Source organism: Aulonocara stuartgranti (genome assembly GCF_965226115.1).
Source record: "Aulonocara stuartgranti genome assembly, chromosome: 16".
Taxonomy (NCBI): Eukaryota; Metazoa; Chordata; class Actinopteri; order Cichliformes; family Cichlidae; genus Aulonocara; species Aulonocara stuartgranti.
Genome location: NC_138952.1, coordinates 14,364,022 through 14,383,066, shown reverse-complemented (window position 1 = coordinate 14,383,066; position 19,045 = coordinate 14,364,022). Strand labels below are relative to the sequence as shown.

The following is a 19,045-nucleotide window of genomic DNA, read 5'->3' as shown; positions in this document are numbered from 1 at the left end:
TTAAATGCACCTTAGAACACACATGCATCAACACTACAATGAGCGGGTGGAGGGAGGTTTGGAGTCTTCTCTCACCCCCGTTCTCTGCGGCCTGCTGGAGCGGGGGGGCTGGGAGGAGGAGTTGGCCGTCCGACTGGGGTCTGGAGTGTGGGGCCTCCCTGCTGCTGCGGAGTCGGGGCGGTCTGCCTCTCCCCACCGCAGGGAAAAGGGTAACACCACCTGGGTCTGGGTGCAGTTCCCCCCTCCAGGGGCAAGGGTACCTAGACCCGGTTCGTAGAGTACGCTTGGGGAGTGTGATCGTGTGTACAGCGTCTCTTCATGTCTGTCTCCACGTTGGTTGAGTGTGGAGTAAGTGCATATGAGAGCATGAGGGTGGGAATGGATGTTTGTATCTGTGTGTGCCTGTATGTCTGTGTCTATATGTCAGGTTGGGTGTCAGGCGCCACCTCTCTGGGGACATCTCAGGCCCTCCAAGGTTTGGAGGCCTATCTCCCCCTACCACCACTTCCCCTGCCGGTGGCGGACTCCCTCAGACATCGGTGCGTTGGTGGTTCTTTGTGTCTGGGGATGGGCGTCCAGGTACACACCGGCTCACTCCTTGGCGGCCGCTTATCGGGGCCTGGAGCCTGGGGCTCGCTCGGGCCACTTCGGAGGTGGGGTGCCCCCGGCCTCTCGGCCTGGGGCTCGGTCACTCAGGCGCAGCTGGCTGCCGGCGGAGCTCACGGGCGTGTCACTGCAACCCCCCCTGGCTTCTGCTCTGCGGCTGCTGAGTGAGCCCTCATCTGGGACTCTCCTCAGCTCTTTCTGGGACAGTGGCGCGGCTGCCCCTCTGTTGGTCTTCCTTGGTCTCTTGTGTTCTGGGGGCCTCTGGATGTCTGGAGTTTTGATCTCCTCCATACCTGCTTCATGCCCTGGAGGACGGGGCTGTGGCCCCCCCACACCCTCTAGCAGATCATTACATGAAGGAACCTTTTAAAAAAACAAGCGCGTCCATGCTCACAGGTGTACACACGGGTGATCACACACACAAACTACACCCTTTTTGGCTCCTACCTCAAAGCACACTGTGTTCTGTTCATCTTATGTGCTGCACAATAATGTTTAATATTTAGTATTTACTGTCATATTCCCATATATCATTGTGATGTTGTTTATTCTATTACTCTTGTTTTCTTCTGCTTGTTTTCTTTTTTCTTTCTCAACAGGTGATCCAGGTGATCGATATATGCATTTTTTTTCTCTGCTTATTCTGTTGGTTTTTGTCTTTTGCCCTTCTCCCCCGTCCCTCTTCTCAGCTCTTTTTCTTTCCCTCTTTCTTTCTCCCCTTCTTTCCCCCAGTTAAGTCTGTCCCGTATTCAGCAAGTGAAAATAAAATAAACAATAAAAGGTGAATCAAATGGACCATTACGGCAAGGCTGGGATGGTCAATTTGGTAAAATAAATCCGTTGGGCATCTTTCTTCGCCTTTAGACAATAATTCTGATGGCAAAAGAGCCAAACGGGACAGGCAAAAAAAAAAAAAAGTTTGTCTCAAAAGTTTAACCATTAACTAAGGGATATCTCCTACATCAGTGAAAGTCAGCTCTTAGCTATCTATAAGACAAAAACTGACTCCCAAACCAGATGTGATGCCACAAATCCTGCCTGGAGGTGTCGAGCTCAGGGGAAACTTTTCAGCAGAGGTGTAAAACTGAATTGTTCCCAGAGAGAATCAAACATACAAACATTTTTTTTCCAAGTAAAGTGGGACTTTTAAGAAAAGGCCTAATTACTTACTCCACCTCTGCTGTTATATAATCTTAGTTTGTGTCTGCTGTTTTTCTCAAAAAGTCCAAAATGACGGTTGGCTTATTTTCAACAGCACTTTAATCAGGCACTACTTTGCACCTGAGATGCGATGTAAGAGCAATCACTGGCAATTATCTGCCAGAATAGAAAAGCAGCAGGAGTGAGAGGTGCCAGTTTAATGTGTCAGTTTACTGTTGGCAATCCATTAAATGCTCACCCCATGGCCACCAGCTTGACCACAGTCATACAAATTCTGACAACCCCCCCTAAAAAACACATTTCAGTTGGCTGACAGGGTCCAGTCACAGGTGTGTTCATTTCAATTGTTCAATCAAGCTGCACAGTTGCCCTGACAAGCCGGATAATTGCTCACCCTTTGTCTACCCAGCTTCCCTGGAGTTGTTCTATTTGTCAAAAAAAAAATAAACCAAGGGAATTTTCTGAAGTAGCAACTTTAAAATACTTTGAGTATTTTTGATGCTATTTCTACTCCACCGCATTACAGCTAAACGTATTATACTTTTTATTCTGCTGCATTTGTTGGTAGTTAGTGACTGCTTTTTCTTAGATTTAAATTACTACCCAGTAGAATAAAAAGTATAAAGGTCCGAAGGAGCTGCATTAAAGAAAGTAATGAGAGAGGAACTTTGTATGTGAGGGTGGTGCAGGACATCTAACAGCGAGATAGTGGTGAGGTGTGTGGTAGGAGTGAGGAAAAGGAGAGCCTGGAGAGGTGGAGGTATGCACTGAAGTGATGAGGAAGTAGAAGCAAGACTGATGAATGGCTTGGATGTGGTGCCAGTGCCAAAAAGACGTGTCGGAGCTGAAGATGTTAAATTTTCATTGGGAGTGACCAAGATAGACAGAATTAGAAGTGAGTTTATCAGAGGGACAGGCCAGGTCGAGCGGTTTGAAGGCAAAGTTAGAGGGAGAAAATGTTGAGATGGCTTGGACATGTGCAGGGTAGGGAAAGTTGATATATTAGAAAAAGATGCCAGAAAGGAGGAGAAGAGGAAGAGCACAGCAGAGAATCATGGATGTAGTGTAGGAGGACACGCAGAGGGTTTGTGTGACAGAGGAAGGTGGGATAGGCCCTATCCCATCTTACATCTCCCACCGCTTACATCTCACCCTATCAGATAGGGTGAGATGTAAGCGGACGATCAGCTGATCTCCCTAAAGGGAGCAGCTTAAAGAAGAAGAAAAAGAAACTACCCAGTAGTATAGTGTAATTCGAATGTGTCATCTTTAATGTCAAACTACCAGGAAAATCTTTGGCTCACTCTGAATAACATCTGTATGTTATTTTGTTTAATTATTACAAATATTAATAAATCATCGTGTGCTCTGGGATTTGTGATGGAAGTGGTTGATGGATTGGGGGTTTTTTTTCTTCCACTTGGGAACCAAATGAATAATTGATTTTTTTTTTTAAAGAAAACAGATTAAGACAGTCGTGCTACTTTTTCTTAAGATTCTCATTATAATTTGTCTTTCACAACTTGGTTTGAACATTTGTTTTATGCATCTTTTTATTGCTATACTGCTTAAAATCAGACGCATTTTTAAATTTGTCATCTAACCCTGCACCTCCCCCTTTTCCTTGTTCATACTTGATGATTTGCAATATTGTATCCTCTTTCACCCTATTTATCCATGCCACACAACTACACCATTTACCTGAGATATTACTAATCATTTCTGCTAAATTATTTGTGCTGTGTGATATTTCTGCTAAATTTGTGCTGTGTGATAACTGGATTCTTTTAATAATTAAAGGGAATCCACAACTTTAGTTTCGCCTCTTTTTGCCAGGTGTAAAGGCAGAAAACACCTACCCCCTTAAAATAAGATAAAACAAACACCGGTGTCACCTTTAACTTAACGTCTCCTTGTATCCCTGAAACAAATAAGGAAGCATATTTGTCTCCGTCCACAGTTGTAGTAATGAGTTGGCTGCTTGCATCACTGTGCGGTGGTGACGTGTGGCGTCTGGGAGCTGTCCCAGCAATCATGGTGCTGAAGCTGCAGCACCAGTTCAGCAGCCAATGATCACAGGAGAATCCGGGGCTACGGATGCTTTCACCCGGAGCAGGACAGTCCGACCATCGCGTTGGATTTAAACGGACGGATTTAAACCCTCCTGCTTGCTTGGAAATTCGATAATTAGGGATGTAAACCTCACTGAGACTTGCCAGCGACCTGCAGTCTGGCTGAAAATCTATGGGGGGGGGGAAAAAAACGAGACTGTGAGTCGTGTAGAAATCGGTGTAGCTCGCCAGGTAAGACAGATTTTTTCGCTTCCCTAACATGGCACGCCATCGATCGACTTAACGTGGTGTGAAAAGCTTACAGGACGTCGACAGCTCCACCGGTTTTAAAGCGTGGCTTTCGTTGTTGTGGCTGGATTTTATTTTTAATTTCTAATTTTAAGATTGAGCGCTGACATTTTGTTCTCTATCTCAGTTCTTTGAACCAAAGGCAGATTTAAATCTTGGTCTCTGCACACGTCGCGAATCCGGAGGGAGAAGCCCGTCGAGATAGTTTATGTTGTAGAGAACAGGCAGACTATTAAGGCCATGAAATGACAGTGGACACTGAGTGAGCGGGCCATAACCTTATTACTTGAATGCATATTCCTATCAGTCTCATATTTGACTTTCCTCTAATAGCCGTTTCATTCATTGAACTTAGGCTAATGGCTTCAGACACTTGTTTGCATAGGAGGGATTTTTTTGCATTTTATATCCACACCCTCGTGGGAAGACAATAAAAAGCACCCAACCTAAATAAAGTGGATTTAAAAAGAAAAGAAAAAATCTTAAAAGGCTGCTTTGAAACCAAACAAGCGCTGGAAGACGCACCTCAGCCCCCACTATCCCATCCCACCACATATGAAGAAGTGTTTGCTTATGACGGGGACGCATAGAGTACATACTGTTTTCTTCCAGCACCTTTGGATGGTACTGTGAGTTTCTGGCCGGAGACAGCCTGATGCTGCGCAGACAGGGCATGCTGAAGAGCCGCTGTTGCGTCCTGCTTGGTGACCTGAGGGTGCTCCTGCTCGGGCCACCGGCGCCGCCGACAACGCTTCCTCCGCTGACCCCCATGAGCGGCCAGGCTTCGGAAAGCCATGAAACAAGCGTCACCGTCCCCGAGAACAACAACACGTTAACGCGGAGCCACCAGCACCCCGGGGACCGAACTGCCCAGCCTGCTGCGGGAGCCACCGAGCCACCGGGTGCAGAGCGGCCGGTGGCGGGCTGGGTCGATGCTGCAGAGCTGTCGGCGGCCCTGCGCGGCTGCAGCAGCTCCTCCGATGACTGCTCAAAGGGCAAACTGGAGGAGAGGTTCTCTCTCACAAGCTACACGGAAAGTGGCTTCAGGACGCCTGTGTGCAGGATCTGCTTCCAGGGACCAGAGCATGTAAGTGAAGGAAAAATGTCCACCTGCATGTTTAAATTAGATTAATGCCATGCAATGTCAGCCTCATCCATCAATTAATAATAACTCACCCACACCTGCTCTCCTGGGGTTTGTAACACAATGCAATCTGGTGCTGCTGCTCTCGGAGGAGCATAGGTTAACTGTAGCAACAAGTCCTTCCGCCGAGTGGCCGGATCAGGTGTTGGAAATGTTGCACATTTTGCAGACTTTTCATTAGATGAGGGTGCACTGCTCAGGTTTTATTTATACAGTGAAGAAGAAAAACACTAGTAGTGTCTTGTTAGGGCAGCCAGCAGTGTTGGTGGTCTACAACTCAGCATGAGTCGCATTACAGTAACTCATCAGTTGCAGTTTGGCTGGTGCAGCACAATTGAGCCTTGTTCTAGCTACAAGATTTTCCTGAAAGGTGTTCTTTGGTCTGTTTTTATTGCCAACTTTGTGGTAAAGAGTATAAAAGAGACCTCGCATGATTATGCCAATATTTAAGGTTTAATGCTATTAACTATAATTACATGACACTTAGGTGCTTTTTTGTGTGGAAAATCGAGAATAGTGTAATCTTACTTTCAAAATTATTTAAGGAACGACCCCAATACTGGCAGCTGCAGGGCTAGAGAGCTCTCTGAGCATAGGGCCCCACTGCATCTTGCACTCATCCCATTGCATGGCTTGAAAAGACAGCTAAAGCTAGCAGTGGGAGGATAATGAAAGACCTTGTCCCAGTGGCTGACAAGTGTGGAGGATATGCAGGGATGCCGTAACAACTCATTATAGCCAAACACTGAATTCACATCGAGGCATTATATGCATGGAAAATAAAAAAATAAATAAAAAATACCTCTCAGTCTGCCTCTCACGCACACCACCTGGAAACGGCAACATAATAATAACGTGCACAAAGCAGATGGAAGAGAGCCTTCAAGTTAATCACACCGCTTGCCTCCGCCTTTGGGGCCATATTGATGATAATGTCACAGTACATCAATCAGAAGAGGAAAATGTGAAAAGATGGCCACGAAGAAATAACATTAAATTATATCAGAGAGGCAGACACTTAGCAATTTGCAGGCACATTAGTTACACTGTTTGACAGAGCTTTTGAGAGCACGTTGACAAATATGTCACACCTCGCCTGTTGGTAGTGGAGGTAGAGAGGTTATAAAAAAAAAAATCAAGAAGCAAGATAACCGAGGTGTAGAACATCATTTTTTTATCCGACAGTCTGCACTCACAGTTGCTTTTCCTTTAAGCGGAAGATTTACTGCATCATTTCATGGTCATTGCACAGTGTATAGCCTATGATCTTTCTGTATTTCATCAACTAATTACTCCAAGAGCAATTTTGTGCATCATTCCACCTCTGAGCTCAGACTTTGTAATTATTACTGACATGGGGTCTAGTTATGAGATTGGAAGACAAGGCTTCATCCTTGGTTTTTTTTTTGTTTTTTTCTCCCCAAACTCCATGGATAGTCAGCACATGCTGCACTGCATACAAAACACTGCCTTGAAAATTTGCAGTATTTCCCATGGCCTCCTCCAACACATCTCATTAATGCTTCCTTGAGACATTGCAGCAAGTCAATAGCACTTGATTTCATGCTGTCTTATCATTATGCAAGTTTTTATCTTTTGCCAGCTTTCCTCTTCTTGTTGTCTGAGTTGTTGGCTTGGGTGAAGTCCAGATATGGATCTGCTGAGGTGTAAATGGGTACAAGGAGAATGAGGCTCCATTTAAAAAAAGAGGGATGAGTGGACTTTCTGTGTATCGCTCTGTGATACAGGCAGTGGGGACATTAGTTATCCTCTATTCTTCCTTAGCCTTCAGGATGTCACATAGACCAAAGCAGCCAGTATCTGATCTGACAACCCACCTCCAAAACACTTCCATCCCCAAGGCTGAGATAGGCAAGACAGAGTAAAGAAGGGAGTGAAAGACATCGCTTTCCTCAAGCATCCCACTAGAAAAGAGTCTTGAGTGCCTAGGAGAGGCAGCCATTGAAAAATGATTGCACTGTGATTTAATATGACACCAAACAATGTAATAAGTCCATGTAATCGGATACCTGTCAGAGTTATAAGTGCCGTTTTCCTTGAGGTGAGATTCACAACCAGAAGTACTTCTGGTTTTAAGGATTTCACATTTTCCTTTTAAATTCAGGGAGTTCTATAGGGAATTTCCAAAAATGTGGATTTTAAGAGGTACTGGTGATTGTAATGGTAACTTTTAAGGTATGCCATGAGACAATGCCTTTTAAAAAAAATCTCTCTGATATTACCTCCTCTCTGCAGTAACAAGAAACACTGAACACATAGTCTCGATAGCACAATTTACAGACTGTGGACTGTTTTGTAGAGTTGTTTTTCCTCTCTTGAATTTTATGGCCAGTTTGGTAAGGAAGAACCAAAGAATAACTCTTTCAGCTGACATATAAATTTATATATCAGCCTATTTTATCAGAATTGACTGGAAAATATAATCCACTCTGTAAGACACATACTGCGAACAATATAATGAAAAACGAAGCCAATATCAGATGAAACTGCATGAATTCATGTCTTTCACCTCTGCACCTCGGGTTATTCATCTTTTTCTTCTTCTTTTTTTCTAAACAGCTAACTTGAGACATACATACTGTATTTCAACCCACTATTGCTTCCTTTTAGCTAAAGGTCACTGAGAAGCTTTACAGAGCGCTCTCGGTAGCTTGCTTTATTCAGGCTCCTGCTTTCAGACTTAATCTCGACCTCATCACTCAAAGAATGTGCAGTTTTCAGGTCATAGATTTTCCCACGATACATTCGTGTTATGCACATACTTCAAAAAAGAAGTTTATTGTTTTTTTTAAGTAATGCAAAGGAAAAATTGTGGAATATTTTCCACGTACGAAGGTTACCGAAGTGCTCTTTGAGGCAATCCTCCTACTGTTGTCTTCACGTCAGTTGGATGTTGAAACTGTGCGGGTGCCTGTTGCTTGGGTAGAAATATGTGTTTGCTTTTTCTCCTGAGCACAGATAATGCACTTGCAGAGTGTGTTGTGTCTGAGGCACAACAAGAAGCCTCCAGGGGTCACGTCAGCATCATTCTTTCTGTATGACCCCACAGTGCTGAAGTTTGCTCTGTTCCATCATATGTTGCTTGCCCGTTCGTTGGAAATGGGATATAAACAAGTTGCCAAAATGTTAGATTTTATTTATTCATTTATTTTTTTGGCATTGCTAAAGTCTGTTTTCAGAGGCTGTAAATTCATGAACATAAATTAGAAACCCTAGTTTCTCTTTTTATTCAATTACCTTTTAAAGAGTCATTAACCGCCACTGTAGGCCCGATGGTTCCCATAAAATCAGCACTCAGTGGAACATCCCTCTGCATATATTTTACGATCAGTCATCATAACTAAATAAACTTAAATATTATTGGCCTTCTGCCTCATTTTTCACTTATTGCTCTTATTTTCCTTGTAATTGGTTTAATATGGTTACGTTTATAGATGAAAATTTTTCCCGGCAGTTTTGCAGGTTCTTAAAGAAGAAAAGCCCGCAGACTGATTGTTATTGGGCATCATTGTACAAATCCTCCTTCATTCTGCTTCTGTGCGAGCCAGATTATCATAGCACAGCTTTTCCTTGCTCAGAGTTAATGGAGTTCACTTGCATTGATTCGAGACCCTTAAGAAAATGTGAATAGCCACCTCTAATTTATTTTTATGCCATTATATACATTGCGAGGGAATCCAATTTTCTAAGGAGAAAATGACTTGTAGGGAGGTGTTTTGGGAAAATGCAGCACAGAGATGTGAAATAACACAGCCATATCTTTTTAATATGTTGCTCCATTGTGTTGGGCTTCTTTTCACTGATTATTGCTGTTTGATCAACAAAAGGACATTTAGTTATCACTTTCTCCATGCGTGGGCTTTGGTGCCACGTTTGTTATCGGTCTCTCTTGCGCTCCCTCCAGCCTCGGTTGTATTGGAGTGATCTAGGTTTTGGCTCTTGGCTGCCATCAGGCCAGTCACAGTGAGTGGCCCGAGTCCCTCTGGACACGACAGAAGTGTTCTGGTCCTCCTGCCAATACACTCCCACCCTGGCCATCTGTAGATGGGCCTTTTCTCCCCTAACTCCCTGCTTTTTCCTCTCTTCTCTTCAACCAGGGTGCTGCTCCGTCTGTCAGAGGTGTCAGCTAAATAACAACGTGGAGAAATCATTTGGAAACTTGCTGCATTTTTTACTCTGTTCACTGCTTCGTACAATTTTTGCACTCAGGGTAGACATGGAGAGAAAACACTGAATTAAAAATACCTTAGAAATGCAGTGGCTCAGTTCAGAGAGTAAGGAAGGGGAGGGGTGTTGGGGATTTCTTTCAGCAGACAGCCGGCTAATTTCTTTTTGTTCATTCACTACAGGCTCTTTGTTCATTCTCATTAAGATTAAAATATCTGTACAAGAAGGTCTTGCTATGAATTTTATAGAGCCAAGTTTCTTAAGTGCAGGTCAGAACCTTAAAAAGGTGGCATGCCTACATCTTATGGGTCATCATCAATATCCAATATGACAAGATTAGTAATATATTTTAATGAGCTCAGAGCCTGGGGTGAGAGATTAGAAAACTCATCTGTTCCTCAGGCTAAATACGGCTTAAGAGGAATGTCTAGTGAAGAATATAGCTGAGCACATCTTGGTACAAAATGGAAAAAAAAACCCTGAGAGGTGTCAAATTTAGTGAACTTCATGGTTTTGCTGCATTTTAAGTATTTACGAGCCTTCTATATGACAGAGAGAGGGGAAGAAAAAAAAAAGTAAATGCTTTGGTTTTCTGAAATCTTGTCACATCCAGCTGGATTGAAAACATGATGGAAACGGCTAAAAATAAGGCAGCTTGATCTCTGCTCCCTCACCTGACACCAGTGATGTTTTCATGTGGTTCACACGTCTGACCACCGAGCAGCCGTTCAGGGAGCGAAGGCAGACCTTTACTTCAGCTGCTTTAAGGTGGTAAAGTGAAGGTCATTTTTAAAAAAGGATATAAGAGCCACCTCTTTAAGATATAGTTCAGTGCCACCTAGAGTTTAATAAACCCGCAACACAAACATTTATTCGGCTGTCCGGTCACATTAATCATACAGTATGTGGCTGTCATCGTGCTGACAGAAGGGATTTGAAATGCCCTTTAACAACCTCAGTGACTAACAGTGCCTTCAAAAATGTCACTTTATGATGGACAGGATGTCAAGAAACCATCCTCTGATAACTAGACCAGATACTGGATCTAGCTCTGAACTGTTATGTGAATTGTAGAGAAATGTAGGTCGACCAGAACGAGTATTTTGAGCTTCTTTTGCATTTCTGTAAGTATAAAATAGTTAATGTCTATAGCAGCTCTACTGATGTCAAGAGCTGTGGTTTGTCTGCTCCCTTTGTGCTGTATGCTGCAGCTTTGTTAGGGTTTGCTCTTTCACAGGTGCTTCGGTGACTAATCCTCCACTTTCAGCGGTACTAGTAATCAAGCATTTTGCCTGTCAACTAGGTGTAAGGCAAAGCTTTCATTTCACACCTGATCTGTTGTTCTGCTGTAACAGGCATGCAAAGTGCTCTGCGTGTGTGTGTGCCTAGCAGTGCACAAAGAGCGCTCAGAAAATCAATAAGCCAACACAAAGAAGTGCAAGAAATATAAACACAGTGTAACGCACTTATTATTGTATGTAAAGGGGTTACGTCAAGAGGTAAATAAGATGGAGAGAAAGGGTCCGTCAGCTGGTATTTTTTCTGAATCATAAATCACTTCTTAGAGTGTACTCAACGAAGGTAGTATAAGGCCATAAAATGGTCATCTAAACAATGTTAACCAGCCCATTAAATCAAGTTATATTCAAACCAGAGCAGAACATTTATGCATTTACTTTGGCTGAATTATGAGAAGCTCTTGTCATGGTTAGCAGGGACTAACTTATTCTGCCTGTTTCCTGCAGGGGGAGCTCCTGAGCCCATGCCGGTGCAGCGGGTCAGTGCGCTGCACTCACCAGCCCTGCCTCATCAAATGGATCAGTGAGAGAGGCTCGTGGGCCTGTGAACTCTGCTACTACAAATATCAGGTCATTGCCATCAGCACCAAGAACCCCCTACAGGTGAGCTGTGGGTGTTAAGTTCACCAATTCAGAAATATCACTGTGTCTAACTGAACACTGCAAAATCTCAAATCATAGAACCTTTGTTATGTAATTAGGAGCATGACACCACTTATATGGAGTTACTTGTTTTCATGTCATATTTTGTTTGTTTTGTTTTGTTTTTTATTAAGAAAACACGCATTAACCGCAGCTCCAGCTGGTCTCTGATGACCAGCCAGTATATTTCTAGTACCAGTCCCAAGGCTAGATAAAGGGTTGGGGAGGGTTGCATCAGGAAGGGCATCTTTGCCAAATCAGACATGCAGCTCTTCAATAAGATTGGTCGAGATCCAGGTTAACGACCGCCACCGGTGCTGTTGAACAGCAGGGTGCGGGTGGAAACTGTGCCATTGTTGCAGGAGGTTGGGGAGGGAGAAATGAGGAAGGAAGGCAGTCATGTTCAGAGGATGTTTGGGGTGGACAAAGGATGTTAAATATGGAGCTGCCAAGCAGGAGGAAAAGAGGGAGGACATGCAGGGGGGACTGGTGTGACAGAAGAAGATGCTAGGGATAGGGTGTGATGGAGACAGATGATCCGCTGTGGCTACCTCTAAAGAGAGCAACCCAAAGAAGGAGAATCTAAACTGAGAAATTCAGGGTGGAAAAAAATGAAAGCATCTGAATTAAACAGGCCTTTCCCCTCTGATGTTTAGAACAGAAGGATTGCAGAAGCAGTTTCTTTTTCTGTGATTTGATGGGGTTATGAGAGGCCACAGATTTCTGTTTTCGAGGGTGAGAGCGCTGTGTGACTTCGTCTTTTTGTTGAGTTCAGCCCGATTAACTTATAATCTGAATGTTTACATTAATTGGTTTATGATTAGCTTCTCAATTTTCTCCTAAGCTCTACCGCTAATCCTTCTACTTCTTCTGCTTCTTGCAGTGGCAGGCTATCTCTCTGACAGTGATAGAGAAGGTGCAGATAGCAGCAGCTATCTTGGGCTCCCTCTTCCTGATGGCCAGCATCTCTTGGCTGGTGTGGTCGTCTTTTAGCCCGTCAGCCCGCTGGCAGCGTCAAGATCTGCTTTTCCAGATCTGCTACGGCATGTATGGCTTCATGGATGTCGTCTGCATCGGTGAGGCGCTAAGCAGTTGCGATTTATCACTTTTCAAACTGAATGTAATATTTCTACGTCTTCTTTGAATGGGTTTGAGCATTTTACTACTGAAAATTATATTGAGTGTTTTTCACTCTGGTCACATTAATTCATGAGCATTCAACAGGCAAAAGTAAATGTCAAAAGTGCTCAGGAGAGTGGGTAATTATACATAACAGCTGCCTACAAATAACTGTAAATGCCACGGGCAGTTTCAGTGCAATTAATCCATACCACAAAGTCAGCTGCTTCATATCAATATTTGATTGCATTGTTTGGTCAATCTCTACGATTATTTGTTGTTGTCTTTATCGCTGTTTCTATATTCACAAGGCTGAGATGCTGCACCAAAGCTCACATCATAAATTAAACATGAACGCTGAGTGTTCAAAATTCAGCTAAAGTGGCTTTCACTGCATACATTAAAATGCATTTCAGTCTATAATAAAAAGCTACGGAGCCAAATTCAGCCAAACGTTAAAGACCATTATGTGCTGTCATAACACAAGAGGGATTTTGTTCTTCATATATATATATATATATATATATATATATATATATATATATATATATATATATATATATATATATATATATAAAGATAGGTGCACCAAAGGATTTCTAACAGTTCCCTGCATTGGTGCGTGGGCGTCCAGATTGAAATGTATAGCATTTAAGCCTGCTGTCCTCCTGTGGCGCTCAGAGGCCCACATGTTTTGGACAACTGTGTGATGGCATCTCGCATTAAGGAGACTCTAAGTGCCACTGCAGTAGACAGCAGGGTGTAAGGAAGAGGTGATTGATTGTCTCCGGTTTGGTGCTGTGGAGGATTGACTGTGGAGTCATTAACGGTGCACTTTACAGAGATTAACTTGTCACCTGGTGGATGTTAAAGAGCAAAGACCTGACTTTCACTTATCCACAAAGTTAGAGAGGGAGAGGAGCAGAGTTGAGGAAAGCTGGCAGGATTTTATAAGTAAACTCCAGCTGCTGCAACTGTAGTCATTGGCTTGTTAAACAGCAATATTACATTACTGCTGTAATAAAGTAGTTGGCGAGCAACTAGCAGACTCCTTGAAGATCAATATGTAGTGGTAACACTTAATAATCTCCTACTTTCTCCTTTTTATAAGCAGCATTTAAGCAAGTAATGCCATTAAAATGCATTTAATGCCGTTACAAGGAGATTTAAAAGCATTCAAGTGTTTGAGTGCACAGTATTTTTAATTATTACAATACCTCCTATTTAGATATATTTTATTTAAAATATGTATTATTTTGTTACTAGAATTAGTTATATAAAATCATCATGTTTAAGTTGTTAACAAATACCTTGAACACTAAAAAAGGACTTTGCATGTAATGTTCCATGATGCAAACTATATTGTAGTGTTAAAAAACATGGTTATAAGTGCTAAATGTGGACTGATCCATACATGATGAATTTCCCTTTACATGCCTTTAAAATGGAAAACATGCAGTAAAATATTGGGGTCCAAACAACTTTGCTACAGATGGATTTCAATTTTCCAGATGCTGAGTTCAGTGAACATGAATCAATAAGCAATTTTGAATCTGAGATAAGCTGCTATCGAACGAGGCTGCAGAACGGATGCATTATTTTTTTTTAACCTAAATCCAAATCCAGTCCCTGCTTTTTCTAAGAAATAAAGATTTGATGTCTGGTTTGTGGCGCAGTACTTTAAAGATGAGTTGTTTTGTTCTGTTACTGCCAAAGCTAATACTTTCTTCACGCTTTACCACAGTGTGTCTACCAGTGTTCTGGGATGTAGTGTATCTCAAGACTGCAGCCCGACTGTGACATTGTCTAACTGGTGCTCTGATCTCCACAGCACTAATTGTCCACGAGGGACCTTCTGTGTTTCGCATCTTCCACCGCTGGCAGGCCGTGAACCAGCAGTGGAAGGTTCTGAACTATGATAAATCGATGGACAGCGACGACCTGAAGGACACTACTGTAGACAGGACTCTATCTCAGCCCACCCAGGGCTACCAGACTGGGATAGGAGTATCCACCTCCACCTCCTCGCTGATGGTGGTGGCCTCCACTGCCGCCGGCTCCACCTCCACGACCGTGGTGACGGCCGCCGGAGGAGTGGGAACACACGTGGACCCCAACAGCGGCAGCGCAGTGCCAGACCAACACTGTCCATACAACATCCTCCACCTGCTCAGCCACCTGAGGCAGCCGGAGGCCCGCAGCCAACCCAGCAATAGCACAAGAGAGCTGGTCATGAGGGTTACTACAGTCTGAAGAGTCAGTTGAGGCCTTATCTCACACGAAGGGGAGAGATTTTTGAACCAGCTGACAGCTGAAGAAAAGATCCTGTCTTAACTGCACTGGATTAATATCAACACAATCTTGTTTGTTTGAAAATGCATCTCTGATGTCCTTACATTGATTGAATAAAAGTCAAAGTTGTTTGATTTGCAGAATCGGTTGGAAAATGGTTATTTTGACAGATACGTTCAAAAATATGTGCTTGAATTGTTAATCTGTAGGGAAACCACGTACTGTGGTTTTTATACTTTTTTCTTAACAGCAGCTATAATTTCTTATTGGCAACCTGTCAAGCATCTCCAAAACAGCAGCAACCAAAAGAAAAAGAAAGTTAACGGGTAGTGTGTTCACAGTGGGTGGGTTTTTGAGTATGCTGTACACTCTGCAATCATCTTCCACATGTAGGTCTGTATTGCTCATGAGTCAAAATAGGACACCAACCTACCTTGTGATGAGGTGGTTGCCCAGTGAATGCCATTCACATTCAGTGACCTATTGCAACCAGTTGTGGAAACCAGAGGTTAAGCGTGCAACACCCTCAAACTCTGTGCACAGTTGTCCACCAGGCTAAATGTGGGTGATTGCACAGGTTTCCTGGTGGACACTTGTGGCAACTTGTCTCCAAACAATTGCAGTTCAGCTCGGACCAACTGCATTTGCAATTATCTGACTATTTGTAGAGGAATTTCTTAGTTTCAGATCTGTGAGATTCTAGCAGGGCTCTGAATATAAGTAGTTAATGTGATTTTCTTTGTAGACAACAACAGATTTGTAATTTTACTTTTTTGTTGTTTTGAGTGTGATTTTTTCCTTTACTAGATAGTACAGTGAAGCAAGGAGCGAGAGTAGAGGAAGACGTGCAGCAAAGGACCTCAGGATAGCCTTGCAGGACATGGTCACTTGCTCGATCTGTAAATTAAACCAACACCACATTTTATGATTTTCACTGATTTGTCACAGTTAGTTGCTGTATTATCACAAAGAGTATGCATGTAATTACCAACCTTTGCACACTGACTCTGTCTTCTTGCCATTTCATCACTTTTATTTCACTGTCTGGTTGCTCCAAAGATGCAACTGTCTGTGAGCAGCCACAGACCTGGTCCTCATCTTTGAAGCAAGCTTTTCAAAGGCTCCTACACTGGTTTCCCTACTGTGACTGCAGATTGAATTTAGATTTTATTTAACCAAAGAAAATATTTTGAATGTTTAGATCTGCATCCAAATCTTAAAGTACTCAAATTCAGATATGGAGTAGTTCAAAAGGAATCGGTACATCACTCCATGGTGTCCTTTTCTTCCATACATCACACTAAGATCACATTTAACCAATTTAGAAAAGCAAAAGTTTTGATCTATAGTCTGTTTAGGAACAACACATAGACTGAGACTTCATAACATGCCGCGCAGCAGCTTAGTCAGTGTTTTAAGAATATCATATGTATTCTGCGTGATCTGCAACAGTCATAAAAGTGAGGGAATCACATTTCTAAATCTCATATGCAGGTCTAACCTACTTATGTCATAAACCGTCATGTTTGTAACACTACAGAGAGATGCTAGTGTTGAATTTAGACTTCTTCGTCCATGTTGTGTGATCAGAGAGAATATTACAGTAATATTACAGTAGGTGTGATGTGCACATCGCTATGTGGCCTGATGTAAATCACAGGCAAGATGTAGTGCAGTAAACAAGTTGCCTAAAACCATTTGTAAACATTTTTTCAGGGTTTTCCCCCCCACTACATCAAAGAAGGCTTGATGGATTTTGGGGCTTTTTTTTTTAAGAAAACAAAAACAGCTTTTTTTCTTAGTAATGTCTTTGATGGGCATTTCGTCTGTCACTTTCAATGTGATTTTTGTTGATTGCAGGAAGGCTATTTTTTGCAGCATAGTTTGCCAGGATGCATAAAATGGGGGCTTGTGGCTGAACAATAGAAGAAATCTCTTTTAAAGGAAGTCACCAGCTAGTTTGTTTAATTGCTTCAGCCAGTGTCTGTATTCACAGAAACGCGTTTCTGCTACAAAGCAGTGGTGTCACTTACAGTCCATTAGGCCCACATTCAGGCTCACATTCGGCTCACAAAGCCGGTAATTTCCTCCGTCTCCTGGCTCTCGGATTCTGATGTGCTCTTTGATATTTCTTTCCAGGTCTTGTTTCATGTCCATGAAAGATCAGTTTTTATCTCAGGGGGCAATGCTAAATCATGTTGTAGGAGGGGAGAAACACTGTTAAAAACATCTTCATAGCAGGGGGTGATGGAGGTTGGGAAGGGAACATTCCCCCCCCCCCCCCACAAGGAAAGACACAAGACCACGAGATACTACACAGTGAAGACGCTGTGCTTTATTGCACAATTTCTGATTTGGATGAAAACAACAATTTTTTAAAAATGGATGCTAATTTTATCCATTAGAAGCAAAACCCGAAAGCAGATCATAGTGTGAAGCATTTCTCAGGAGCTCTGCCTCTGGTGCCTTTCAGCATTTTCCAACATGATTTACATTAAATCACGCCATTAGCTTTAAAGCGCATCAAATCGAAAAGATATTTAAATGATGCTGGTGCTTAATGTCAAGCACTCTGTTCTTGCAAGTCTTTGCAGGGAATCAGTGCCATAATTTAAACCTGCCATATCAATATATATCCCTGTTTGCTTTGATATTTGCATCTTCACAAACTCAACTTTCTGCTTCCTCTTTAGCCTTTCGTATTTTTATCAATTAACCTCTACTGTGCTGGATCTGCTGTTTCACCATCCCCTCCTCGTAATTAAATACAGGAGTACAGTATATGCAGAGAATCAGGTAGCGTCGTGATTTTCTGCTGAATTATTTAAGCCGTGAAGCGCTGATATCAATGGGTGGGAGCGGCTGTATAGAAACCACTTGCAAGGAGCTGGGAGGTTGCACAGAGTTCACCGTGATTCTGCTCGTCTCCGTTCTCTTCACACCTTGTCTCTTTGAATTCACAGATGCGCAGACCTAGCTTTGATATGACACAAGGGGAAAAAAACAACCAGATGCATAGGATTTTAAAAAAATATTCTTTAGATATAAAATGGTGCTGCATATTTAAATTCATTTCATATATTTGCTTCGGGGTCATCTCACTTAATTTTAATGGATTGTTTTCAGTATAAATATCTCTGCTCTTAAGTGCATCTCCTTAAACATGCAAAACACTTGCGAGGTTGCTTCAAGCCCCTTTTCCATTATGGTTCTCGGGTTTCAATAGTCCCTGTATACCCTGCACACTGCTTTCCCAGTACACATAATTGCATTTTGCTATTTGTATGCTACAAATGAGTCCAAACTGAAACTAAGGCTGAACTGCTGAAATCGTGAAAAACTCAATTATGCTGCATCTATCAGATTTTCAATCCAATTTGAAAGCCCCCAGTACTTGTGCTATTTGAGGAGACTTGAAGGTGCGAAATATCAGCAGGGCTGCTGTTCTTCTGGTTGGTGATGATGTTCATTTCCAGAACACTGACCCAGAACTATTTTTGCAGACTGTAGGTGTTTAAAAACATATTCTGGTGCACTTGCAAAGGTTCGGCGTCCTATGAACCTTTTGAAACTGAATAAATTGCATACAGCTAATGTGCTATTCATGCGAGTTGTCTGAAGTCTGAATCACTCGGGAAGAAAGCCCTGCATTCACTGCAACTTCTTCTGATCCTGAAAATGAAAAGAAGCATTTTGAATAGCTGGGTTTTTCTTTTTGTCAGGTGAGATGAAATGATGGGTATTATTGGGAAGCCCTAGAAGCAGCAGCGGTCAGCAACAAATTGCAGGAGAGCAGCTTTCACAGTTCTAGACACATTCTTCTTGTTTTTCAATGCAATGATACGCTTTACACCTGTCCTCCGTCGGCTTATTCGTGTTCAGATTTAGAGGCTGGTGGAGGCTGATAAGGCATTTGCTGAGAGATTTTCAGAAAAAAAACCTCAGACATATAGTCAATTTATAGTTATAGTTCAGAGCACACTTGCACACAAAGGAAGAAACTCCAAACAGGAAACCAAGAGCTGAGAGTCACACCGAGGATAGTTACTGTGAAATGTCAGAAATACTACTCCAGGGCCATGCACTTTAACTATGTTAAAAAACACACACACATAAAAAGATTATTGCTTTATCTTCAATCTTCCATTATGTTTAAATAGACTTTTACAAGAGTGGAACCAATTGAAAAGATGAAAGCCGTTCTGTACTTTACTTGTCAGAAATCATCATCTTGC

General features: G+C 42.5%; 1 protein-coding gene across 1 annotated transcript; it reads left to right on the top strand.

Moving 5' to 3' along the window:
• The first annotated feature begins 894 nt into the window (after positions 1-894).
• Positions 895-14,918, top strand: LOC309690807 (E3 ubiquitin-protein ligase MARCHF4-like). Its single transcript, XM_082508171.1, has 4 exons — positions 895-5,214; positions 11,205-11,360; positions 12,283-12,475; positions 14,350-14,918. The coding sequence occupies exons 1-4, from the start codon at positions 4,783-4,785 to the stop codon at positions 14,769-14,771; spliced, it is 1,203 nt and encodes a 400-aa protein (XP_082364297.1). The 5' UTR covers positions 895-4,782; the 3' UTR covers positions 14,772-14,918.
• Positions 14,919-19,045: the final 4,127 nt, after the last annotated feature.